We start from the raw sequence: 9,097 nt of genomic DNA, 5'->3' as shown, positions 1-9,097 counted from the left end.
CGCTTTCCCTGTTTCTTTCTGGCCAAATTATACAATAATAACAAATGGGATTAAATAAATAACTTAAAATTTTTAAAAACAAAAAAAGAAAAAAAACAATAAAACAGTTGTAACTGCTTGTCTAACCTGTCTCCCCAGACCATAAACTTTCTGTTTTAGAGATTTTTGCTATTGGGCTGGTACACTCACCAGAGAGACAGAGAAGGTGAGAAATCACCCAGGGGGGATGGCCATGCCACAATCCTTCTCATCCATTCTCCACTTTTGAGCACACACACACGCGCCCGGTGTGAGCTTCAAGCTTCTGCGTCCGAGACTCTAACTGTAGTTGGCCATGTGGGAGTCCCACCCCTTAAATGCTGTGCTGCCTGATGGCCTCTAGACCATGAGCTTTCTTTTTTTTTTTTGGAGAGGTTTTCACTATAGGGCGCGTGCCCTCGCCACACAGACAGAGAGAGACAGAGAGATAGAAAGCGAGAAATCACCCCCCAGGGAGGATGGCCACGCTGCAATCCCTTCTCCTCCATTCTCCTCTTGGGATCTTGGGCATGCACACACACGCGCCCGGCATGAGTTTAAGCCACCAAGTCCGGGACGTGAACTGCAGTCGACTACATGGGAGTCCAGAGACATAGCCATTATGCTAACTGCTGGTCCCCACCATGAACTTTCTGAGGGCAAGGGCCACATGTCCTGGTCGTGGCCAGCCCAGATTCCAGCCTAGAGGAGATGCCCAGCGATCCTCAGCAGCTTGACCCGACACATGCTCGGGCTGCTGTGGCGAGAGGAACACCAGGTGGCCCTACGCAGGACTCCCATTTCCTGGAGTCGCCGCATCGGCAGGAGGCAGGTGGCAGTGACTGGAGGCTGGTTGCTGGCACTCAGCGGTCCTTGCTGTCCCTTCTCCCCACCTGTCCCTTCAGTACCTGAAGAAGCTGCACACGCAGGAGCGGGCAGTAGAGGAGGTGAAGCTGGCCATCAAGCCATACTACCAGAAGAAGGACATCACCAAGGAGGAGTACAAGGACATCCTGAGGAAGGCCGTCCACAAGGTGGGCGAGGGTGCGGGGTGGGTGGCGCTGTGGTTCTGTCCGAGAAGCGAGGCTGTCCTTGAGGAAGCTCTCCTCAAAGGGCTGTCGGGGGGATGTGGGTCTGGGTATGACCACCGTCCTAGCTCCCGGCTGTGCTCCGCAGTCTGGGTGAGGGGGCCGGGAGACTGGCGGTGACTCCCACTGCCCTGGCTCCCCAGATCTGCCACAGCAAAAGCGGGGAGATCAACCCAGTGAAGGTGAGCAACTTGGTGCGGGCCTACGTCCAGCGCTACCGCTACTTCCGCAAGCACGGCCGCAAACCAGGGGATCCCCCGGGGCCCCCAAGGCCGCCCAAGGAGCCAGGGCCCCCCCCCGACAGGGGCGGCCCGGGTCTGCCCCTGCCCCCTCTCTGAGACCCCCAGCCACCCCTTCCCCCCTTCGCCTCTGAAATTCTGGACATATTTATGGCTCCGCCACCCCACTTCCCTCCCTGGTCAGTGGGATGACGGGGAGGGTTGCTGCTGGGATGAGGAGAGCCCCCTGCCCTGCCCATCCTCCTCGTTCCCGGGCGGCTTGTCCCCATGGCCCCACCCCTCTGTTTGTGCCCCTCCTCCCAGTTTCATTAAAGGTTTCATGAAATCCTCTCCCAGAGCCCCTTGATTTTTGCTCTTTGTTTTCGGAGGCAGATTCGGGAAGGGCTGGGCAGACTCTGGGAGGCTTAGCCCGAGTCAGGGTGGGAAGCAGGAACTGCAGACAGGGATGAGGGCTGAGTGCGGTGTGCTCTGGGTCCTCAGCTTCCTTATCATAGCATCTGGCAGGCGGACGCCACCTGATCACTGTCGCCAGCTCCGGGCCCCAGGCTACTGCTGGCTTACCCTGGAATTGCCCCCAGGAGCAGGATCCTGTCAGCCTGTGAGGCTGGGGTGACCTATTCCACGCTCCTGAGGGAAACTGAGGCATGAACAGGGGCCCCATGGTGAGTCAGGACTATGCTGGCTTCCCTCGGTCCTGTTCCCCAGAACTGAGGCCTGACAAGGAGGGGTGCACAGGCCAGTAGCACACACACCAGGGGGCCACATTCCAGCCCCCACATAGAGGAAGCTCCAGTCTGGCAGAAGGGAGGTTGCCCAAACTTGTCAGCAGGCAGGGCCTCCCTGAGAGCGGCTACCGGCGCTGCAACTGCCTTACAGTCCGCGCCTCGGTCTGCAAACTGAGGGTGACCATCACCGCATCAGGTCCCCGGGAATAGGCGAGGAGCTGGTGAGTGGTGGCCTCCTCCACCGGCTGGAACACTTGAGCAGGCAGCTGCACAGATGAGTAAACGGAGGCCCACACAGTACTAACGCTTGCCCAGGTCAGAGCTGGTCCGGGGACACTCAGTGCCAGACACGAGAGCAGCGACAGTGGCAAGAGCCAGTTTATTGGTGGAAGTAGGTGTTGAGGGCCTGTACCCACGCGCGAGGGCTCGGGGCTCCCCAGTGACCTAGAAATCCATGTCCTCGACCAGGTCCTGAAGGTAGGCCTTGTACTGGTCGGAAGTCAGGGAAAGGGGCTGGCTGTTAGAGATGTGCAGGTCCATGGTGTTCTCCAGCGAGGAGGCACCCCCTTGTCGGGCCATGTCCAACAGGGACCTGAGGCACGTGGGAACGACCTGCAGGAGGTGGGGGAGAAATGCAAGTCAAGGAGAGTACCCGACCACAGCTGAGGACCACAGCCCCCACCGCAAACCAGGACCAAGTTATGCCCAAGGGTGCCGGGAGTTGTAGCATTCCCATGTTCCCAAACAGGCCAGAACGTTCCTGGGGCCATGGCCGTTGGAGGGGCTCCCAAAGTTAGGGCTGAGCAGCCTGTGGACAGCACTCCTGGGAGCTGCTAGGCCTTGGGGGTCCACTGACTTCCACATGGCTTAGAGCTCAAGCCAGACTGGGGGTGAGGCCACAGGGAACATGTCTGGAAGCTCCTGGGGCCAAGGAACATGATCTTCAAGGCCCTTAGAAGCTGGAGTTTCTCGGGGGCTTCTGGGGGATGTTCCATGGAGCAACCTCTTCCTTTCATACCACCACTGAGCTCAGCCCCAGGAGCCCAGGGCTGCAGTCACCTTGACCATCACAAGCCTCTTGGTCCACGGCTGGTCCTGGGGCCACGACTGCCCCACGCAGAACCAGAGAGTGTAGCGTGGTGAGCGTGTGCTTCCTTCGATGAAGGTAATCAGATCTGGGGGTCCAGGAACCCAGTCAGGGATGGGAAGAACTGTACTAACCCCTCCTTGTCCAATCTGAACTACCTCCCCACCAACTCCCCTGACCTCAGGCCCTCTGCCACCAAGACCAGGAGGCTGCCAGTTTGGGGAAAGCCTCAGCAGTTCTACGAACTTAACTGTTCCTCCTCCCTCCCATCAGGGTCAGTCTAGGCCTCCCACCCCTGAGACTCAGCATTCAGGCTGGGAACCAGGCCCAGAGGAGGAAGTCCATCCCCACGAGGATGCTCAGGGATCCTGGAGTAGAAGGGGGTGGTGTTTACTGCTCCTTAATCCTCTAAAGCTGCTCAGTCCCATATGTGGCCATTAGCCAGCCACCTTAAGCTGCAAACAAATGAAATAAAATGAAAAAACAAGCCAACCCCTTCTTCAGTTGTGCTGGCCTTATCTGAGCACTCACAGCGCTCAGTGGGACGGGACGGACAGCGCCCACACACCATCTGCCCCTCGCAGGGTTCTGTTGGGCGTAGAAGGCCTCACGGGTTTGTCGTCCCTGTCCGCTGACAAATAGTGACGGCAGCAGCTCATCCCGAGCACTGTCTGCTGGCGTGTGGGTGTGTGGTTCATCTGGTCCACAGGTCAGAGGACGTGGTCCTTGGGCCGCCCAGGCTCAGAGCAGTCCCGTCCTCTGTCCAGGTAAGCGGAGCAGCAGGATCTGTGCTCAGCCCCTGCCCTGGGCCCAGAGCGCTTCCCCACTGCTGTACACTCCGCAGAGCTGCCCCGGCCTCACTCACCTGCCACAAAGGGCCCCAGGTCGAACACGACTCCTTCCTTGTCCTTGGGGACCTCGCCAACAGGCCCATGCCCGCTATCAGGGAGCAGCTCCTCGCCCAGCGCCCAGTACGTGCCACAGTGCCCCAGCCGCTGGGCCCAGAGCCCCTGCCCTGCCCGCCATAGAGCCAGTCCTCCCCCAAGGCAGCTCAGCACACGCTTCACGTAGTCTGTCACTCCCCTGTCTGCCAGGGACAGCTCAGGGTCTGGCAGTGTTATTGGCTGCCCGGGCAGCGTTCTGTCCTCCTCTTCTGACCCCACCAGCCGCAGGCCCCCTGGGCAGAAGACGGTCTGCTGGAAGACTTGGCGGCCCCGGTAGAAGGCTGTCACCTCGAACTCCCAGTCTGAGCGGCGGTGGCGCAGCATGAGGGAGGAGAGAGAGTGTGAGGTGCATGCTGCAGCCCCGTGGCTCCGCGGGCCCGCTGTAGGCACTCACCGTCCTCGGGCACCAACAGCCGCCGCAGTGGGTTTTCGAGGGGTTCCAGGTTTGGGCAGGGAGCAGGGCTGTTGAGGTTGGGGCTCAGCAAGAGCTGAGGGCATTGCTCGGGGCCCACAGCCAGGCCCGAGGGCCCCCCATCTGCGTGGGCCAAGACCATGTCACCCAGTAAGTCCTCCAGAGTGTCCTCCTGGAGAAGGAGAGAGCCAGGCATTCAACAGCCTCTTCCTGGAAACCTCGTGGACCAGCCTTGTGCCCAGTCATGTGGGACCGGGACAGAGTCACACCTGAGCTCTACCCTAGGGGGCTTCCGGTCTGGGTGGCCAGCCAGGCATAGGCACCAATGGCAAGATCAGTGCCCAGGTGAACGCAGGAGTCACATCCCAGTGCCAGGACCCGACCAACAAGCACGGCTCAGCAGGACAGCTCAGCAGGGATGCCTCCCTGGCATGGACCTCACTCTACCCAGGGCAGGGAGGTTGGGACTTTCCAAGAGGCTGGGGGCACCCTGTGGATGAGGCTGGCTGTGAATCCTGGGAAGGTTGTTAGGGCCTCAGTGTCCAGTGAAGACTCAAGAGTTTTCTCCTAAGGAGGCCGGAGAGCCATGGGAGGACTGGGAGCAGGGAAGGGGCAGGGCCAGCTCTGGGTAGGGGGGACTGGAGGGGAGAAGATGGGGGCCCGGGAGGGGGCTGGGATGTTGGTCTGGGGACGGCGTGATGCCTGGGCAGACTGGGGCAGGGCTGGGTGCATGCTCACTTGGGTGTCAGGGGTTATGCCCTTGCCACTGGGGTCTGGAGAGGTGTCCAGCTGGGAAAAGTCTGCACCTCCTGTGGAGAAAGGTCGTGAGCAGAGTAGGGGGTTGCCAGGGGACCTAAATACGAGCCTTCCATGAGAAGCCCCGCTCCGGCGCACCTGAGGTCACAAACTCGTAGATCTTATGTGGGTCATGAGGGTCCTTGCTTCGGTCATCAACTAAATGCAGAGCTTCCTTCCGGTTCAGGGCAGACCGGAAGTTCCTCTTCCACGTTGGCAGGTCAGGCTTATCCTTCCCAGGTGTGTAGGCACCGCTGGCCTCGGCCCAGGCCTGGGGTACCAGTGGTACCAAGATAGTGGGGAAGTGACTTAGACCCCATCCCTGGGATCCTAACCCTAACCCTAACTTCTAGAGTCCAACACTTTTCCCCTGGCAAGTTCTAACTCTGCAAAGCTCCATCCCTCATTCCTCGGATTCCCCAAGCCCCAAGTTTCTCTACCTCCCTCACCCCCAGCTCTTTCAAAAGCTGGTGTTTCTTTCTATATTTTTTTTTTAAGAGAAAGATTTTTTTGCTATAGGGCATGTGCACTTGCTGGAGAGACAGACAGACAGAGAGAAATCACCCCCCAGGGGGGATGGCCATGACACAATCCCTTGTCCATTCTTCTCTCGAGTCTTGGGCACACATACACACCTGGCGTTAGTTCATGCCACTGGGTCTGGGACTCGAACCTTAGTCCACTATGTGGGAGTCCAGCAATGTAACCATTATGTCATCTGCTGGTCCCAAAAGTTGTTTCTTTCTTTTGGTTTTTTTTTTTTTTTAATTATTTATTTATTTAATTCCATTTATTATTATTTTTTAATTTGACCAGCGAGACAGAGAGAAAGGGAAAGGGAGAAAGCAAGCCACCAGGTCTGGGATTCAAACTACAGTCGGCCATGTGGGGATCCAGTGCCTTTAACCACTACAGCACCTGCTGGCCTCAAAAGTTATTTCTAAGCCAGCCTTCCAGGCCTACTTCACACCCACCCCACGACCTGCCCAGGAGCCCCCTGTGATCACCCTGCCCACTCACACCCTGTTTGCTACCACTGGTGCACCCTAAGTTGTGGTTAGTAACCCCAGCTTTGGGGCTCTGTGTCTCACCTCTAATGTTCAAAAAAACACTGGAGTTTTTGTATTTGTTTTTGTTTTTTAATTTGCCAGAGTGTGCACTGGAGAGAAACAGAAAGCAAGCGAGAAAGCAAGCACCCCCTCCCATAAGGCATGGTCATGATGCAATCCCTTCATTTCTCTGTTTTGCAAGGATTTGGGGCACACATGCACACAGGCTGGCACCAGGTATGGGACTTAACTGCACCATAGGTCATGTGGGACTCAGCCCCCTTAACCACACCACTAGCTGGCCACCACACCCAGAATCTGCCAATATAACCAGGAGCCGCGCCCCTAGTAAGCCACCAACCCTCAGGATACTTTTCCTAGAAGTTGTAACCTTCCTTCTTGGTTCTATACCCAGAACCCCTGCGGGATCCGCACCATCTACCGATTGGCTGGCCCCGCCCCTCCCGTTCCAGCTCCACCCACCCATATAGGCACGAACCCACCCCACGCTAACTAGCGTTCTGAGCCGGACCCTGGGTGTTCTCCCAGCCCAGCCCAAAGCCCTCGGTTTCCCAGCTCCGGAGAGCGCGTGCACCTGGAAGATGCCGAAGTCTTCCTGCTGCGCGTCGTGTCGTAGGCCGTGCTTCCAAGGGATGCGGAAACGTGTGCGGCTCTCGTTCACCCAGGCCACGCCCTCCAGATGCCCCTGGTCCAGCTGTGACACTAGCCAGGGCAGGATCCGAGGTTTCTGGGTTCCCATGGTCCCGCCTGCACACACGGGGCAGTTTCTGGACACTGGTGGCCTCCCCGCTCCACCAGGCCCGGGGTTCTGCACCCAGACCTCACGGACAACTGCGCAGGACAAACCTCCTCCCAAACAACGGAGGGTTCGCTAAATCCAAGAGGACTCCCTTCCCAGCGCCTTCAGTGTAGACTCTCTACCCACTCAGTTCTGCCAGTGTAAGCCCCTCCCTCCCCACATTCTCCAAAGCACGCACTCCCACTTCCAGGGAGCAGCCCTCCTTCCCCGAATTTAGTGCAAACGCTAAGCGCGTGCAGGCTTCTTCCACCCGCATTACCCCAGCGTCGCCCCACACCCCGATCTTATCCATTTCCTCCAGGGTAGACCCTGCACCCAGTTCTTCCCAGACAGCCTCCCTCCTCCGGGGTACACCCCTTTCTACAGTGGCCGGCCTCCATTTGCAGAGTCCCCACTTTGCATTTCCCAGACCCCCTCCCCCCCCAAGTAGACGCCTCCTCTCCCTCTCTACTTCCTCCTCCGTCCTTACTTGGTCTGCAGTTGTTCCAGAGCCGACCTCCGGCGCCGGCCATCGCAGCTCCCCTGCTCCTCTTGCTGCACAGTCTCCCTCTCCAACTACCACGCAGACCCGCCTTTCTCCGTTCCTCCCTCGGGGACGCCACCAAGTCCTTCCCCGGCTCTTCCGCGTTACCTACGTTGGAGAGTCGGAGCGCGCCCGGCGCCGAGGCCCGCCCCCTGACTGTGGGCTCCAGACAGCTCTCACACCCAAAGCTGCACACCCCACTTCCCGTCAGCTGAGCTTTAGAGCGCGGGGGCTTTCCTATCGATTTCTTGAAAATTAAAGCAACTTTGTGGTTCCCAGGGTGACTGACTCCAGACCCAAATGGAAACTCAAAACCCAGGACCGCCCCCCTCATGCCCATTTTCGGCTTTCCGGCCACGGGCATGCTGGGAACGTCATATGCAAATTAGGATGTGGCTTAGCGCTCCGCCCCCTCCACGTTGGGGCGGTTACCAGCCCTGCCTTAGTGCGCAGGCGCGGGAAAGTTGAACTAATAAAGTTGGTACAAGTTGAGCCGAGGTGGTGGAGTCGGCGGAGGCGCCCGCGGTGGCGGCGGGGGCGGAGGCGGAGACGGAGGCGGAGTCGGTGGGGCCCTGGGCCAGGTGATCCGGGAGTTGGCAAGGGTTGAGGTGAGGAGGGACCCGAAATCCAGGAGGGAGCACAGCTGTCCCGCTTCGACATCCAAGCGTCTGTGGCCCTCGAGATTCCAACCTGAGTGTTTTTGAAACTACAGCTCCCCGCTGGCTGCCCAGAAGCAGGCGCGGACCCGGGGAATGGTGCCACGGAGCCCACTGGGATGCGTCGTTCCTGGCATGTGCCTCCTTCGGAGTGCAGGAGTCGCACCCCCAAGCCTCTTTCTCTCAAGGGGAACCAAGAGTTCAGGCCCTCAGCCCACTCCTCCTTTAGATCCAAGAATCCAAGCTCCCAGCCCTCTGCCTTTCCAGATGGAGGAGTCAGTCCTCACCTCTCCCTTAAGGGACTTAATAGACAGAGCCCCAAGGCCCCAAGTCTCCCAAAGGACCCAGGAGTCCAAGCCTTCAGCACTTTCTTCTCTAGGGGAGTCGTGATCCCCTCTTCGTTCAGAGACTAGAAGTTTGGGGGCCAAGTCTCCCCTTCCCGCTGACCCTTGAGTCCATCCCTCAGCCCCCCTCTCTTACAGGTGCCTCCATGGCAGGCTCTGGAGAGCTGAGAGTCCAGGAGGACACACTGCGGGTCCTAGATGCCTTCCATAGGCGCCGTGAGGCTGCCAGGACCCCTGTCCCAACCCCACCCAGGTAAGAGACATTGCCCTCCTCCTCTCCCAGAGGTCTGCATTTGAATTGAGGCCCTCCCTAACCCTTGCTTCTGTGCTTAGTCTGTCTCTGTTTATATCTGGCTGTATTACCTGTTTCTGGGGTTGCAAGGGGAGAGCTTCAGCA

General features: G+C 58.7%; 3 protein-coding genes across 10 annotated transcripts in view; 2 read left to right on the top strand and 1 right to left on the bottom strand.

Annotated features, from left to right (window-relative positions):
* SCAF1 (SR-related CTD associated factor 1) overlaps positions 1-1,675 on the top strand; it is an 18,597-nt gene extending 16,922 nt beyond the window's left edge. Inside the window, 2 exon segments of the mRNA XM_027776456.1 lie at positions 924-1,052; positions 1,250-1,675. Of these exon segments, the coding sequence (XP_027632257.1) occupies positions 924-1,052; positions 1,250-1,444 (324 nt within the window). The 3' untranslated portion in view covers positions 1,445-1,675.
* Positions 1,676-2,425: 750 nt separating this feature from the next.
* Positions 2,426-8,043, bottom strand: IRF3 (interferon regulatory factor 3). 6 transcript variants are annotated; one of them, XM_006160134.3, is made up of 8 exons: positions 7,647-8,041; positions 6,953-7,125; positions 5,408-5,579; positions 5,252-5,322; positions 4,496-4,685; positions 4,023-4,403; positions 3,130-3,245; positions 2,426-2,682 (listed from the first exon to the last, which is right to left on the bottom strand). In XM_006160134.3, exons 1-8 carry the CDS (start codon positions 8,038-8,040, stop codon positions 2,515-2,517), a joined length of 1,665 nt encoding a protein of 554 aa, XP_006160196.3. In that variant the 5' UTR covers position 8,041; the 3' UTR covers positions 2,426-2,514. The 6 variants fall into 6 exon arrangements, 3 of the variants coding, with proteins under 3 accessions (XP_006160196.3, XP_027632235.1, XP_027632234.1); XR_003551367.1 differs by lacking the exon at positions 2,426-2,682 and adding an exon at positions 3,451-3,916 and having other exon boundaries at positions 7,647-8,043; XR_003551368.1 differs by lacking the exon at positions 2,426-2,682 and adding an exon at positions 3,651-3,916 and having other exon boundaries at positions 7,647-8,043.
* Positions 8,044-8,134: 91 nt separating this feature from the next.
* Positions 8,135-9,097, top strand: part of BCL2L12 (BCL2 like 12) — an 8,320-nt gene continuing 7,357 nt past the window's right edge. Inside the window, exons 1-3 of one of the 3 annotated variants that reach the window (XM_014592295.2) lie at positions 8,161-8,308; positions 8,413-8,489; positions 8,839-8,953. In XM_014592295.2, coding sequence (XP_014447781.1) covers positions 8,453-8,489; positions 8,839-8,953 — 152 coding nt within the window. In that variant the 5' untranslated portion in view covers positions 8,161-8,308; positions 8,413-8,452. Of the gene's footprint in view, positions 8,309-8,412; positions 8,490-8,838; positions 8,954-9,097 lie in introns of all 3 variants that reach the window. The other 2 variants (XM_014592296.2, XM_006160135.3) reach the window with 2 other exon arrangements.

This window comes from Tupaia chinensis, unplaced genomic scaffold (genome assembly GCF_000334495.1).
Source record: "Tupaia chinensis unplaced genomic scaffold, TupChi_1.0 Scaffold000673_1, whole genome shotgun sequence".
Taxonomy (NCBI): domain Eukaryota; kingdom Metazoa; phylum Chordata; class Mammalia; order Scandentia; family Tupaiidae; genus Tupaia; species Tupaia belangeri.
Note: the sequence above shows the minus strand (reverse complement) of the source record. Positions and strands in the feature narration are given on the sequence as shown.